Genomic DNA, 15,522 nt, shown 5'->3' with positions numbered 1-15,522 from the left:
AGCCCCAGAACCCACTGCCAGAGTTCAAAGCCCAGTTTCGTCACTTAGTAGCTAACCCTGGCAGGTCACTTCATCTCTTTGTGCCTTGGTTTCCTCATCTGTAAAATGAGGGTGATAGTGGTACCTTCCTAAGGAGTGTTATAAGGATTAAGCGGTATACTTAATGTTATATATAGTGTCTTATAGTATGTTATATATAGTATCTTACTCTATTGGTATATAGTATCTTACTCTCTTGGTATATAGTATCTTTTTAAAATTAATTTATTTTATTGGATAGTATCTTAGTATAGCATTATAGTTAAAGCTCACCAGGGCTTCCCTGGTGGCTCAGTGGTAAAGAATCCCCCTGCCAGTACAGGAGATGCAGGTTCAATCCCTGGGTTGGGAAGAGTCCATGGAGAAGGAAATGGCAACCCACTCCGGTGTTCTTGCCTGGGAAATCCCATGGACAGAGGAGCCTGGCTGGCTCCAGCCCACGGGGTTTCCCAAGAGTCAGACAAGACTTAGCAACTGAACAAACAACTCAGAATAATATCCGGTAAGAGAAAGTGCTCAATAAATGGTGAGTGAACTCTGCATCTTCACTTTTATTCCAGCTTTCATGAGACTGTACTTACTCTGAGTGTATTTTTCTGTGCTGCTGAGAGATAAAGCAGATACAGCTTCTTCGTTCAAGGAGCACCTAGTTTAGGGAGAGAATGGGAATATGAACACATACTTTCAGTTAACTAGGATCACTGCCGTGCTTGTGAGCTTGGGGAGCTGTGCTAGGGTGGACTTTGGGGCAGACAGCCTTCCTGGTAGAAAAGCCACCTCAGCTGAGCTTTAAGAAACAGGCGTTAATCAGGGTTATTCTAGAAAGAGCCGGCAGCTTGAACAGGAAGCTGCGTGGTCCAAAGTTGCTGGAATGTCACATTCCAGACCGGGCCACGGGCTCTGTGTGCCCTGGATGAACAGCCTGGCCTTTGTCCTCCTGGTAGTGGGTGTCATGGAAGGTTTTGTTTGTTTTTAACTTTTTATTCACAGGAAGTCGCGAAAATGGTAACAAAGGGTTCCCTTTACTCTGCTTCCCTTGATGGTGATATATAGCCAATATCAAAATCAGAAAAATGACATTGGTACATTACTGGACCACAGAGCTTATTCACTTTTCACCTTTTTTTTTTTAATTGATTTATTATTTATTTGGCTGCGCTGGGTCTTAGTTGTACGGTGCTCGGTGCTCAGGAACTTCACTGTGACATGTAGACTCTTAGTTGTGGCCTGTGGGATCTAGTTCCCTGACCAGGGATTGAACCTGGGCCCCCTGCATTGGGAGGGTCGAATCCTAGCCACTGGATCACCAGGGAAGTCCTCACATTTTTTTAAACCTACATCCATGTGGGTGTGTGCACGCATCTGGAAGGGTTTTGAGCAAGGGAGTGATGCTGATATGTGAATTAGACAGAGATCCCTGACCAGCAAATGGCAGCAGATTGCAGGGAGCACAATGGTCAGAGGTGATGGAAGGCCTGCTTGTGGAGGTGGTGGGAGAAGCGTGGACAAGCGTTTCAGAGGTAAAGCTGGAATTGGAGATTGACTGAGAGAAGGATGATGGTTGGATCTATAACTAGAGTTGGAGAATGATGGAGGAGGAGCAGGATTAGGGGAGAAGCTGCTGAGTTAAGTCTGGAATGTATTGAGTCGGAAAGAACACTCAGCTCAACTGGAATGGGTACCAAGGAGGACTTTCTGAACACGGAGGCATCCATGTTGGGTCTTAAAGGATGAGTAGGAGTTGGCTGGAGGTGTGGCTGGGGAGGGGGAGGGCATTCCAGGTAGAGGGTTCGGGATTAGGAAAGGCACAGAAGTCATAAGCAGCCTGGGTATTGGGCATCTGGGTAGCATTTCCCACAAGGTAAAAGATGCGAATCTGAAATATTGGGGAGGGGGTGAGCCTGGTGGGAGGAATAGATTTGTGAGTCATCGACATGACTCATGAGATCATGAAATGCAAGAGCTCATCTAGGGGGAGCAGGTGGAGTGAGGAGACCAAGAGCACTGTCCCTGAAGCTGAAGACCTGGGCGGACGAGGACAAGGACCCACAGATGCAGCCAGCAGTCCCAGAAAAGGCCAGTGAAAAACTGGCCCCTCCTGGACTCAGCAGGTAGGAGGTCCCTGGGACGAGGAGGATCCTTGGCAAGCACCCTCAGTGGAGTGAGCGTGGGCTTGTCGTGAGTTGGGGAGTGGAGTGGGAAGTGTAGATGTGGAGACAGAATAGACAACTCTTTCACAGAATGTGACCAAGAGAGGGAATCAAGTTTGTGCTCGCCAGAAGGGGATTCGGGATCTGAGGAGGGAATTATTTTGAGGGGTGAGGAAGACTTGAGTGCGATGACAGATGGAGGTTCCTGGGGCTAGGTCTCTTTGCTTAACGGGTAACACTAAAGGTAACGGCCATGTGCGTGGGCTTGAGGGCCAGGCTGCTAGGGTTTGAATCCCAGCTCTGCCTAGTTCCAGCTGTGTGACCTTGGGTAAGTCACTTAACTTCTCTGTGCCCTCTGCTTCTCCACAAATTGGGAATGATAGTAGTCCCGATGTCATAGGATTATGCAAGTCTTAAGAAAGGTATTATGTGGGGTGGGAGGTGGGTAAGTAAGTGTTAGTCGCTTAGTCATGCCGACTCTTTGTGACTCCATGGACTGCAACCCACCAGGCTCCTCTGTTCATGAGATTTTCCAGGCAAGGATACTGGAGTGGGTTGCCATTTCCTTCTCCAGGAGATCTTCCCAACCCAGGGATTGAACCCAGGTCTCCTGCACTGCAGGCAGATTCTTTACCGACTAAGCTACAAGGGAGGGTGAGAGGGAGGCTCAAAAGGGAGGGGACATATGTATACTTAAGACTGATTCATGCTGATAGATGGCAGAAACCAACACAATATTGTAAAGCAATTATCCTCCAATTAAAAATAAATATTAAAAAAAAAAGAAAGGTATTATGTGTATAGGGATCATGACAGTCCCTGGAACATCATAATCACTGAGGAAATATTATTACCTGATTGTGTATCTTGGTATCAGTTTTTTCATTCATTTATTCAACACTCATTCATTCTTATCTATGTAATGCTTGGATTGAATGAATTGATACTCATTCATCCATTTCTTTTTCATCCAAACCACCATTTCCTGAACACTTGCTCTATGTCAAACATGGGCCAGACGTTGAGATTTTGGAGAACCTAGCATAGTCCCTGCCTGGTCTGAGGAAGATCTGAGTCTCTAAAATTCTGTCATCTTCAAACCCTTCTCCAAAGTGGGAAAAACATCAGGTTTCCTTCGTGGCTCCCAGGTCAATGGTTTGGTCTTTTTCTTAGGAAGGACAGTCCACGGATGCTTTGGCAGTCCCAGAGCACTGGGTTTAAAATCAGGCTCCTGGTTCCCATTTGGCCCCTGTCCTGCTGTTGGCGTCAAGTCAGTCATCTCATTTTGTATTTTAGATTACAAGGCAAATACTTTCTCCCTGCAAAATGTCCAAACCCTGCTGAGGCATTTAAAGCAGAAGGGAACGTGGTCTGTGTGCTCTTGCCTCTTGGCAGATCCTAGTTCCCAGAAAGAACCAGTGAAACTGGAGAATATTCTCTCAAACGCCTTCTTTATATAAACACACATTACACACAGATGTAATCATACAAACCCAAATGTTCTGAAATCTGTTTCTTTTTTTCCTTCCTCAACCATGTACAGAGGCATTGCCATGACAGCACCTATACATTAAATAGCTGGTTGTATTCCATAAGGTAGTAGTTTGATTAAACCAGTTCTTTACTGATGGACATTAAGGTTGCTTCTAGTTATACAGTACCAGAAAAAGGGATAATCACTGCACCCCCATTTTATTTATTATTTTTAAGGTTTTTTAAAAATTTTTCTTGAAGGTTAATTGCTGTACAGAATTTTGTTGTTTTCTGTCAAATCTCAACATGAATCAGCCATAGGTATACATATATCCCCTCCTTTTTGAACCCCCCACCCCGCCATTTCCCTCCCTATCCGACCCCTCTAGGTACAGTCCCATTTTAAGTGTGAAGGAAATCTTTTCCAGAAGCCCCTTGGCTGATGTCCCCTCCTTCCTATTGGCCAGGATGATGTCACATGCCCTTGCCCAAGCCAATCACTGGTAAGGAAAAGAACCATTATGATCGGTTTAGCCCAGTGCAGGTTCACCTGCCCGGCTGTGTGCAGACAGAGGAAGTGATGCTGGCTGCTGGGTAGGCAGCTTGCTCATTTTGGTAGGTGTTGCTTCACAGAGACCTCACCAGTTCACAGGCTGAGTGTGTTACGGTGTTGGAGACTGCTCTTTCCTTCACCTCATTGACCAGGCTCTCTTCTTTCATTAGCCTCATAGGTGAAAAGAGTTATCTTGTTGTTTTAATGCGTTTTTTTTTTCTTTAAATTATATTTATTTATTTTGGCTGTGCTGAGTCTTCACTGCAGTGTGTGAGCTTTCTCTAGTTGCAGAGAACAGGCTTCTCACTGCAGTGGCTTCTCTTGTCGTGGAGCGCAGGGCTATAGGGCTCAATAATTATGGTGCATGGGCTTAGTTGCCCCGGAGCATGTGGGATCTTCTCAGACCAGGGATAGTACTTGTGTTCTCTGCATTGGCAGGTGGATTCTTAACCACTGAAGCACTAGGGAAGTCCTCTGAGTATCTTTTCTTAATGAGTTATGTTCCTGTGAATTTCCTGTTTATATTCTTTGCCCGTCTTATTTTTTTAATTATCATAATAATTTTATTTATTTTTTATTGTGCTGGGTCTTTGTTGCTGCAAGGGCTTTTCTCTAGTCGTGACTCTGTAGTTGCAGTGTGTTTCCTGTGAATTTCCTGTTTTATGTTCTTTGCTCCTCTTTTTAAGTAATCATAATAATTATAGAATAAAAATCAGTTCAGTTCAGTTCAGTTCAGTCGCTCAGTCGTGTCTGACTCTTTGAGACCCCATGAATCGCAGCATGCCAGGCCTCCCTGTCCATCACCAACTCCTGGAGTTCACTCAGACTCATGTCCATCGAGTCAGTGATGCCATCCAGCCATCTCATCCTTTGTCGTCCCCTTTTCCTCCTGCCCCCAATCCCTCCCAGCATCAGAGTCTTTTCCGATGAGTCAACTCTTCCAATGAGGTGGCCAAAGTACTGGAGTTTCAGCTTTAGCATCATTCCTTCCAAAGAAATCCCAGAGCTGATCTCCTTCAGAATGCATATCTTGTGTCAAACATGTCATTGAACTTTCACAACAACCCCTGACAGTAGCTACTATTCCTGTTTTAGAGGCGAGGGAAGTCAGACACTGAGAAATTAAGCAGCTCATATGCAGTTAATAGGGAGCCAGATCTTGGATTTGAACCAGCATGCCCCTGGGTATGAGGTCACATACCATGCTGACATATTGACGGAATCGTTTTCTGTTGGCTCTTTTAATTCACAGCTGTATTTCTGAGACGAGCTCATTTGAGTCAGGTCCCACTTAGAATTCCTAAATTACCAGAATCTGGACCCGGAGCTGGGGGGAGGGGACCGCCCAGTCTGGTGGTGGGATTCTGGGGAGATTGGGGCCTTGGTTTTCTCCCTGGACTTTTTTCTTTAGAGGGAAACAAGGTTTATTTGGCTTACATGCTCCTTGCTCTTTCACCAAGTGCCCTCTCCAAGCCGTGCCTGACCCTCACCCTGGAGGAGCTCACTCCCTCTTTGGCTGAGAACCAGTGATCTTTTAACCACTGTCTTCGTCCGCTGTGGCTGCTGTAACAAAGTCTTATAGCCTGGGTGGCTTAAACAGCAGACATTTATTTTCTCACAGTTCTGGAGCATAGATGACCCAGATCAAGGTGCTGGCAGATTTGGTTTCTACTGAGCACTCTCTTCCTTCTTACAGACGGCTAGCTGCCTTCTCACTGGCCTCGTCTGGCCTTTTCTTGGTGATGCCTGCCTGTAGGGAGAGGGAGGGAGAACTGTGTGGTGTCTCTTCTAATAAAGGAATCAGTCCTATCAGACCAGGAGCCTACCCTTATAGTCTCATTTAACCTTAATCACCTCCTTCGAGGCCCTATTTCCTAACAGTCGCATTTGTGGTTAGGGCTGCCAACATGTGGTTTGCGGGGAACACAAACATTCAGTCCGTAGATTCTACTCTTCCCACTTCCCCAAAATTCATGGTCTCATCACATGCAAAATGGATTCATTTCATCACATTAACCCCCAAATTATCAACTCGTTCCTGCATCAACTGTCAAGTCCAGAGTCTCATCTGAATCAGATATGGTTGAGACAAGAGGGATGATTCATCCTGAAGTAGAATTCCTCTCCGGCTGTGAACCTGTGAAACCAGGCAAGTCACAAGCTTTCAAAGCACAGTGGTGGGATGGGCATGGGACACATTCTCCTTCTCAAAGGGATTCACGGGAAAGAAGAAAGAGGTCACAGTTTCCGAGTATGTACAAAGCCCAGGGGGGCAAATTCCATTTGATTTTAAGGCTTGAGAAGCATCTTCTTTGGTTTGATGTTCCTCCTTCCTGGGCCCCTGGGGCGCAGCATCACCCCCACAGTTCTGCCAGCACTTTGCCGCCCCCAAGACTCTGGGCTTGTAGAAAAGGAAGCAGTGGCCCCACCCTTTGAAATGGAGCAGGTGGCCCTGATGATCCCTGAATCACCTTAGGGTTATATTTCCTTTTTCTTGAAGAATAGAGCATGTATGTAGCCACATAGCTCTGTTGTCTTGTCCTGTAGAATTTCAGAAGTCCTCCAGCCTTCTCTTCACTCTTTATTTTTTCTTTTAAGCTCGAGAAGAAACATGATCTCTTTCCCCCCAGACTTTAAGCTTTTTATTTGTATTGGGGTGTAGCCTATGAACAGGGTTGTGGTAGTTTCTGGTGAACAGTGAAACCACTCAACCACACACACATGTATCCATTCTCCCCCAAACCCCGCTCCCATCCAGGCTGGCACCTGACATTGAGCAGAGTTCCGTGTGCTCTACAGTAGGTCCTTGTGGGTGATCCATTTTAAATATAGCAGTGTGTATATGACCTTCCCGAAGTCCCTAACTATCTGGCAGCCATACGTTTGTTTTCTAAGTCTGTGAGTCTCTTTTTGTTTTGTAAGTTCATTCTGTATCATTTCTTTTTAGATTCTACATATAAAGGTGCCATACAATGGTTCTCCTTCCCTGTCTGACTGACTCTACTCAGTATGACAATCTCTAGATCCATCCATGTTGCTGCAGATGAAGTTATTTCATTCTTCTTAATGACAGCCTGCCTTCATTCTGCCATTCAGTTTTCTCTGTCCCCTTCAGTTCAGACTGGCATCATTTCTGCTGCTATAATCCCATCTCTGTTTCTGATTTCTGCTGATGGCTGGTTTGAGCCGTACTAATCTCCTTACCCAACAGTTGTTCAGCCACACACCAAACAGTTGTTCTGGTGTGCTTTTCAGAACACTCCTCATTTTTTTTGCAATATGGATACATTCTGGCTATAGATATGGATAGTTCTGGTTCCTTTTGTTAAACAATCCCTCCTTCCATTTATCTCTCTTCTCTGCATTTTAGCATAAGCAATAAGGAGGACCCGTGCCAACACTTCTAGATTTGGCTTAGACCCGCTGCCTCTGTACTCCTCTGCTAAATACCCAGTTTCATCACTTGCAAAGTCTACCCTCCACCAAACACAAGAACACAGTTCAGCCAAGTACTTTGTCACTTTTTAACAAGGATCACCTTTCCTTCAGTTTCAGGTAACCTATCCTTCATTTTCATCTGAGTTCTTACCAGAATTGCCTTTCGTGTCCATGTTTTTACCAATGGAGAGGCAGGAGACTAGGGTTTGATCCCTGGGTCGGGAAGATCCCCTGGAAGAGGGCATGGCAACCCACTCCAGTATTCTTGCGTGGAGAATCCCATGGACAGAGGAGCCTGGCAGGCTGCAGTCCACGGGGTTGTAAAGAGTCGGACGCGACTGAGCACACACACATTTTTACCAGCAGTGCTTCCATGGCAGTCTAGGGGGTTTTGGTAGCGTGCACCTCAAAACCTTTTCAGTCTCTACTCATCATCCAGCTCCAAAGCCGCTTCCGTGTGTTTAGTGTTTGTTATAGCAGCACCCCACTTCTCAGTACCAAAATCTATATTCGTCTAGACAGTCTGCCAGAACAGAACACTGGATCAGAACCCTCTGCTTGTGACCACATGAAACCTGAATTCCTTCCTCAGAGGCTGTGTCTCCAAGTACCGTCAGTCACACTTAGGGCTTCAACATATGCATTTGGCCGGGGACACAAACATTTAATTCATAACAACCACCGGTAAAAATATTCTTCCCAGGGGAGGGAAACTGAGGAAAGGGGAGGCATGTGGGGCGTTCGGTGCCTCCTGGGGCTGGGGGGGGGGGGCCTGTCTTTGCTCACCTGGCATTTGTTAAGGTGGCTGTCTGAGGCCCATCTCTCCAGGCCTTTTCATCCAGGTCCCACCATCCCTACATGGTCATGAACAACTTCCCTAGCCTCTTGGAAGCACTATTTTCCTGCCTGATGGGGTCGTAGTGAAACTTAAGTAAATCTTATTTGTTTAATGACAACACGTTTTCATGTAGGGCAGAGCCTTCCTACTCACCATGCTCCCCAGTACCCACCCCAGGCCATCCACACTGGCCTCCCTGCTCCTCCTCAAATACGCCAACCAATTTCTACCTCAGGACCTTTGCACCCACTGTTCCTTTCCCCCAAACATTCACAATGACGTGTACCCTCTGGTCATTGAGGTCTCTGTTCCTGAGTCCCCTATATAATTATAGCACCCTGTCACTCTATCTCCTTATTTTCTCCTTCATTATTATGATTTAAATCTATTTGTTCCTTTGATTTTTAAAAAATACTTATTTATTAATGTATTTGGGTACACCGAGTCTTTCATTGCATACGGCACGCAGGATCTTTGATCTTCACTGTAGCATGTGGGGTCTAGTTCCCTGACCAGGGATTGAACCAGGCCCCCCGTGTTAGAAGTCTTAGCCACTGGACCACCAAAGTCCCCTAAATCTAAATGTGGTATCCCTGCTCCCCCAGAACATGTGCTCTATAAACAAGGGGAGACTTTATCACCTTTGATCATTGCTGAATCCTCAGTAGGCCCACAATGGGGTGGCGTTTCTCCAGCGGATTGCGGGTGGCTGGGGGCTCTTCTAAGGCTCCTCTTCTCATCTGCATGTAATGGACATACTGCAAGTGTTGACTTGAATATTCAGCATAGGAACTCTGATAAGAACCGTCATTTATTGTCTGCTGTGTACCAGGCCCTGTGTACCAGGGGTGCCTTCTGTGTATTAATCCTGTTGGTGGGCACTAGTTGTAATCTCCGATTTACACAGCAGGAAACTGCCACTCAGAGGGGATCGGAACCCCTCTGCATAGCCCACGTGCGTGGCTGCGCTGCTGCCTTGGGAGTTTGGTGGTCAGAGAAACGCATTAATGCCCACCAGCAGCGGAGCCTTCATATTGCCTGGGGCAGAGAATAAAGAGAATGTTTATTCCCTGGCATGAGGTTCAGATTTGTCAGGAATTACCGCTAGGATGGTTACAGGCAGCATTTGTTTCTGTTAAGTCTGTTCAGACCTCAGGACCTAGAGAGCTGATGCAGAAACGCGTCTGTGACCCCCGGGGTTTTCTGAGAAGACCGTGGGCTGAATGGGGCCCGGGGGGTCGCAGTGGGGGAGCAACAGGGCACGTGTTCCCACGAAGTGTGCGCTGGTGTGGGGAAATTGACCAGCAAAGGTCAAGAGAGGCTCTTGGCTGAGGAGGACGGGGTCTGATCTGTGGTTTGAAAGACCCCTGTGATGGCATTGAGGAAGTGGGGGCAGGCAACACCCCAGGTGGTGGGGAGGGACGGATGAGGAGACCATGAGTGTGGTGGCCATGGGCATGGCAGCTTTGGGGGTAGACACTCTGGCCACGCCCTGGGCTGCTGGTGGTCCAGGCTGGCATGGTCCTTCTTCCCTCCCATCCCCCACTCTCCCCCAGCTTCTTGGCCAGTGCTGGGCTGCCCTGTTGTCTTTCCACCCAATGAGCCTGTCTTCCAGGGCAAGGGTTGGGTCTGACCCCAGGCTCCCAGGAAATGGGATAACTGAGTGTGTGATAGTGCTGTTGGAGAGAGTAGGAGCAGCTCCATGGAGGAACCGGGCTTGAAAAGATGGATGGAGTTTCATTAACAAGGCGGATGGAGGAGCATGGCAGCATAGGCGGAAGGAACGGCAAAGGGAAAAGCCTGGAGGCGGGAAACCCCCCAGGCCTTCTGGCTGGAGCCCTGATGTGGGGCATGGGTGTAAGGATGATGAGCGCTTGTATCACAGACAGGGACACCGAGGGCCAGGACACCAACCAAGAGGCCCGCTCGGGGAGGCACGGGCAGCCTGGGGCCACTGCTGCCCGCCTCCTGCAGGAGAACAGGGTCTCACCGGTTGGGTCCATCCCAGGAAACACTCGCAGCGTCTTTGGAAGAGGGAGTGGATGACAGACACTCGCACGGTTGTTGGACTGTCGCTCCGAGCCAGGCCTTCTGCACGTGTCATCTTCTGAACCCATGACAGCCGGCGCGTCGGGAGCACCATCAGCCCCACTTTCCCCATCCGTCAGGCATGTGACCAAGATCCAGAGTCACGTGGTGTGCAAATGCTGGCCCTCATACCCAGGTCTGAGTCCAGAGTGCTGGCCCAAGGCCCTGGCAGGGCCAGCAGACGCATAGTGAGTGCTTGCCAGTGGCCCCGGTCCTGCCTGGAGTGGGAACGGGTGTGAGCAGCGCTGCTCTGGGAGCCTGAAGACGCGGCATGGCTCCAGCCCTCCTGGGATGGACCGGCGGGCGGACCAAGGTTCCCGTGGCCTGAGCCCCTCGCTCTTAACGCTCTCATCAGTCTCCTTAGAGCCTCAGGGGCACCCTGCCTGACCTGGGCCGCATGGCATATCACAGCTTGGAGTGTGGGTAGGGCTGTGGCCTCTGACAAGCTGGGTTCCAGCCACGGGTTAAGTGACCTTGGGAAAGAGACTTGATTTCTTTGTGTCTCACTCTTCTCATCTGAAAAATGGGGATAGTGACCCCCTGCCCGCTTACCTTATGTGAGGACAAGGTGGTCCAACCCGGAGTGGGGAATAAAGAACAAAGAAGCAGAGAATTTTTAGAAAGTATCAATTTGGTACACTTGCTGCCTCTCCAAAGCAGTTAGGTGTTTTTTTATACTTTTTTAGACCTCTTTGCCAGTGAGGCAGTGAGGACCCTCTCCCTGTGTCTGCATATCAGCCCTCTGAAGATGTTGTGTGGGGCTGAGATATGAAGCCGGAGGGGTCCTGCAGTCCCCGGCTGTCCCATCCCCGAGCCTTGCCTGAATCCTCTCACAGTAATGGTTTGATGGGCAGAGCCTGGGAAGGGCCTGGGAGTGGCTGGGATAGAAAGTGCTGGGCAGCAGGGCAGTGAGTGCCCCAGACTCAGTTTCTCCCCTGGGGTAGGCCTGACCCCCTCGGGGCTGTCACTGGGCGGGATCAGCTGAGCTCCATGGTGGCATGGAGAAGGAGCCCAGCAGGCTGTTTGGATCTGGCCAGGAGCTTCCAGCTCCCGGGGAGGAGGGGGGGCCCTCACCCTGGGGGTACCAGAACCCTAGCTGCTCTGCCTGCGCCTCCTTCTCCTGAAGCACCCCTGCCTTCCGTTTTCACTCCCTTCATCTCTGGAGCAGATCCCTGCACGAGTTCAATGCCATTCATTTGCTCTGCAGCCTTGGGCCACCCCTCAGCCTCTCTGAGCCTCGGTCTCCCCTCATCCATAACATGGGGAATTCACACCACCTCACTGAAACGGTGCGGGTACCAGGCCACCACGGCCTGGTTGTGGTGGAGGCCAGCCAGCTTATGACGAGGGCTCCCTGAGCTTCAGTTTCCTGGTAAAATGGGGACAAAGTGACACCCACCTCAAGACTTCCCTAGAGGTCTGGTGGTTAAGACTCCGTACTTCCAATGCAGGGGGCATGAGTTCAATCCCTGGTCAGGGAACTAAGATCCCATATGCCACATGATACCGCAAAAAAAAAAAAAAAAAAGATACCCACCTCCTGGCAGATTCAGTGAGCCTGATACAGAGTGCCTGGCCCACGTGTGATGCTACACTGTAGCTGTAATCATGGCCGTGCTGGCATTTTCTGTGTTTCTTCTCTCTAAACTGTGCCTGCTGGTAAAGCAAGACTTTCCCCTTGAACTTGAGGGTGTCCTGTGCAGTTTGGCAGCCCCAGCCACGTATGGGGAAGGGGTGGTGGCCTTCACGAACCCCCCTGTCCATTGAAGGTGCTGTACAAACTCAGGGTCCAGGGGAGGTGCAGGTGTGGATGGAGAGCCGTGTGCTGGAGGTCTGTGCGGCCCCCGAGATGGGTCACTGCCCTCAGGGACGCCCTGCCACCCTGTGAGATGGGGTGAGCAGGGAGTAAGGGAACACACGGTGGGGAGGCGGGTGTAGATGGCGACCAGCCCTGCTGACTTCCTGATGGACGGCGTTCTCTCCGCAGAGACTGATGGAGAGGCAGAGACGGAAGGCGGACATCGAGAAGGGGCTGCAGTTCATTCAGTGAGTGTGTGTTTGGGGCGGGGGGGGCAGGGGTCGGAGGGTGGCACATCTTCTCCAGGGCTCCCGTTTCTTGCTTACTGAGCTTTTGCTGTTCTGGCTGCCCTGTGTGTTGGGGAGTGAGGAGGTGGGACAGGTTGGGAAGGGGCTGGCGGGGCGGGCGCCAGGGGTGCTCTTAACCCTGAGCCATGATCTGCACATGTGCACACGCTTCCTGACCTGACCCTGGCCACCCTGTGGCCTTGTCCAGCATATCATTTTACCCTCCCTGTCCACGCATGCTCCTATGCTCCCTGTTAATTCTCTTGCTTGTCTGTGCACATCCCATAATAAGTCAGTAGTCTTTGCTTGCTGAGCACGTCTTTCTATTCCATGCTGGGCCCTTCACATCCGTCGTCTCTCTCATCTTCACAACGGCTCAGTTAAGCAGGTGGTTTTATCTCCATTTTGCAGATGAGAAAGCTGAGGCTCAGAGAGGTTAAGAAACTGGTTTAGTCACACAGCTATTAAACGACGGAATTCTAACCTGGGTCTTGCGGACTCCAAAACCCAAATTTCTTTCCATTATTTGCCCCTGGTACCCATATGCCGTGTTGGTTTTTTTTTCATCTTTTTCTTTACACACAAAATATTTTTATTAACTCTTTTCTCTCTCTGAAATGGACCCTCAGAGGCACGTTTATCATGACTCTGATGAAGTGTAAGCTCCCAGCCCCTCATTTGTAAGAGTTTTTTCCAAAGCCCTGAAAGATTGCCTAGCAATTCTTCATTTCTCATTTTGTGTCTTTATCTTAAATATGACTGCCTACAAAACTGGGGTTTGCACATACGAACCCTCATTGTTGTCGTTCAGTAGCTCAGTTGTGTCCAACTCTTGCGACCCCATGGACTGTTAGCCTGCCAGGCTCCTCTGTCCATGGAATTTTCCAGGCAAGAATACCGGAATGGGTTGCCATTTCCTCTTCCAGAGGGTCTTCCTGACCCAGGGATCAAACCCACATCTCCTGTGTCTCCCGCACTGAAGGCAGATTCTTTACCGCTGAGCCACTGCAAAAGCCCCACAAACCCTCATATACTCCCTGATTTTGTGCTCACGCAGACTTGCAAAATGCAACCTGCTTTTTCAGCACAAGCTCGGCCCTTTTCCACACACAGACACACACACACATGATCTGCTGTGTGTTTATATTCTCACAACACGCTCTCCTTCCTCAACTTGCAAAACGGCCACTTTTCCTGGCTTCTGCCAGCTCAGAGCTGTGGCCTCACCCTTCTTCACAGGGGGCTCGTCTTCCATCTGGGGGAGAGTGTTGATCTTGGTCAAATGCCCAAGTTTTGCTCAGAGGCCATTCTGGAGAACAAGGCAGGCCTTGGGAATCCTGTCTGTCATAAAAATTCTATCTTCAAGTCACTGATTTCTGTGTAACTGGACCTCCAAGCCCCAGTCTTCAGCCCCCATCCTGGTGCCGCTGCTTTCTGTGGTCTCAGCGTCTGTGAAACAGAGAGAATGCCCCTTCCTTCTCCAGATCGTTGCGCTTGAGGTCAGTGTTAGCTCCGTGTCTTCCTTCCCCTTCCCAAAGGGGAACTCTGAGGAGGTATAGCAGTGGGTCACCCTCCCAGGAGCCCACACGTTGGTCTCCTGAGGAACTACAGGTTATACAGTCAGGCCTGTTCCTTTAGAAATGGCTGTTTCCTCGTGTGCCGACCTCGTGTGCTTTGCTAGGCACCAAACACCGTAGGAGCCATGAAGTGCTGCGGACAGGTGGGTGACAGGCTTGTGTAGAGCCTTAAACACCAGAATAAGGTGACCTTAAGGACAGAGTGTGACCTACTGAAGATGAAGCTGAGGCTGGAGGAAGAGAGGCTGGAGGTGGAAGATGAGTTAGGAGGAGAGCGGCGGGCAGCCACGGCTGAGCGAGGAGGGACAGGCCCTGGTTTCTGATGGTGGGCGGCAAATGAGAGGGTGGGTGGCCAGCCCCACTGTCACAGTCAGGGACACCTCCCCCTCCCCACAGGGGACCTCCGGGGTCTCCACTCACCACTTGTCACTCACCAGCTTAGGCTGCCTTTAATGAGATCTTACCTGACCAACCAGGAATTGAACCCATGCCCCCTGCATTGGAAACACAGAGTCTTAACCACTGGACCACCAGGGAAGTCCCTGTGTTAGTCGCTCAGTCGTGTCTTACTCCTTGCCACCCCATGGACTGTAGACTGCCAGGCTTCTCTGTCCATGGATTTCTCTAGGCAAGAATACTGGAGTGGGTTGCCATTTCTTTCTCCAGAGGATCTTCCCAACCCAGGGTTCGAACCCACATCTCCTGCATTGGCAGGTGAATTCTTTACCGTCTGAGCCACCAGGGAAGTCCCTAAGCTGTTCTTTTTTGCACAGGTATTCACAGTGGCTCCAGGCAGTAGAAGGAGCCCCAGCCCTGCTCTCTGGCCCTGGCTTGGACCTGCTGTGTGACCTTGGGCCTGTCACTGCCCCTCTCTGAATGTCTGGTTTCCCCTCTGTGACATGAGAGACCAGAAGACAAACCCCAGCTTCCCTTCCAGTGCTGCCTTGTAGCCTCACAAATGTGCCTTGGGCTCATGCTTGCTTTCTCCTTGCTTTCTCCTTTCTCCCTGAAGGCCCTTCCTCTCCCTTCCTTTCTTTCACACTTTCTCCTGGGCTCAGCTGTTCTGAGCTGACATTGTTTTGGCAGGAGAGGGTGCCTAAGGTCCCACCTACTCTGCTGAGTTTGGCAGGAAGGGTTAGGTTCTATGTGCTGGGCATTGGTTGGGGTTTGTGTGTCTTGTGGGCAGGGACAGAAAAAGTGCAGAGACTCCCAAATGAATGGCCCCCAAGGTAGACTTTGGGTGCTGCCTGCGAATCTGAAGTTGCAAGTTTGGTTTGCAGG

General features: G+C 49.7%; 1 protein-coding gene across 7 annotated transcripts in view; it reads left to right on the top strand.

The window, feature by feature from the left end:
* The window catches only part of ZC3H7B (zinc finger CCCH-type containing 7B), a 56,628-nt gene that overhangs the window by 9,486 nt on the left and 31,620 nt on the right, over nt 1-15,522 (top strand). For 5 of the 7 annotated variants that reach the window (XM_027540679.1, XM_027540677.1, XM_027540681.1 and 2 more), the window contains exon 2: nt 12,567-12,625. In XM_027540679.1, the coding sequence (XP_027396480.1) occupies nt 12,573-12,625 (53 nt within the window). In that variant the 5' untranslated portion in view covers nt 12,567-12,572. Of the gene's footprint in view, nt 1-7,590; nt 7,771-12,566; nt 12,626-15,522 lie in introns of those variants that run through there. The other 2 variants (XM_027540684.1, XM_027540678.1) reach the window with 2 other exon arrangements.

This window comes from Bos indicus x Bos taurus, chromosome 5 (assembly GCF_003369695.1).
Source record: "Bos indicus x Bos taurus breed Angus x Brahman F1 hybrid chromosome 5, Bos_hybrid_MaternalHap_v2.0, whole genome shotgun sequence".
Lineage (NCBI taxonomy): Eukaryota > Metazoa > Chordata > Mammalia > Artiodactyla > Bovidae > Bos > Bos indicus x Bos taurus.
This window is presented reverse-complemented; position numbering and strand designations above follow the sequence as displayed.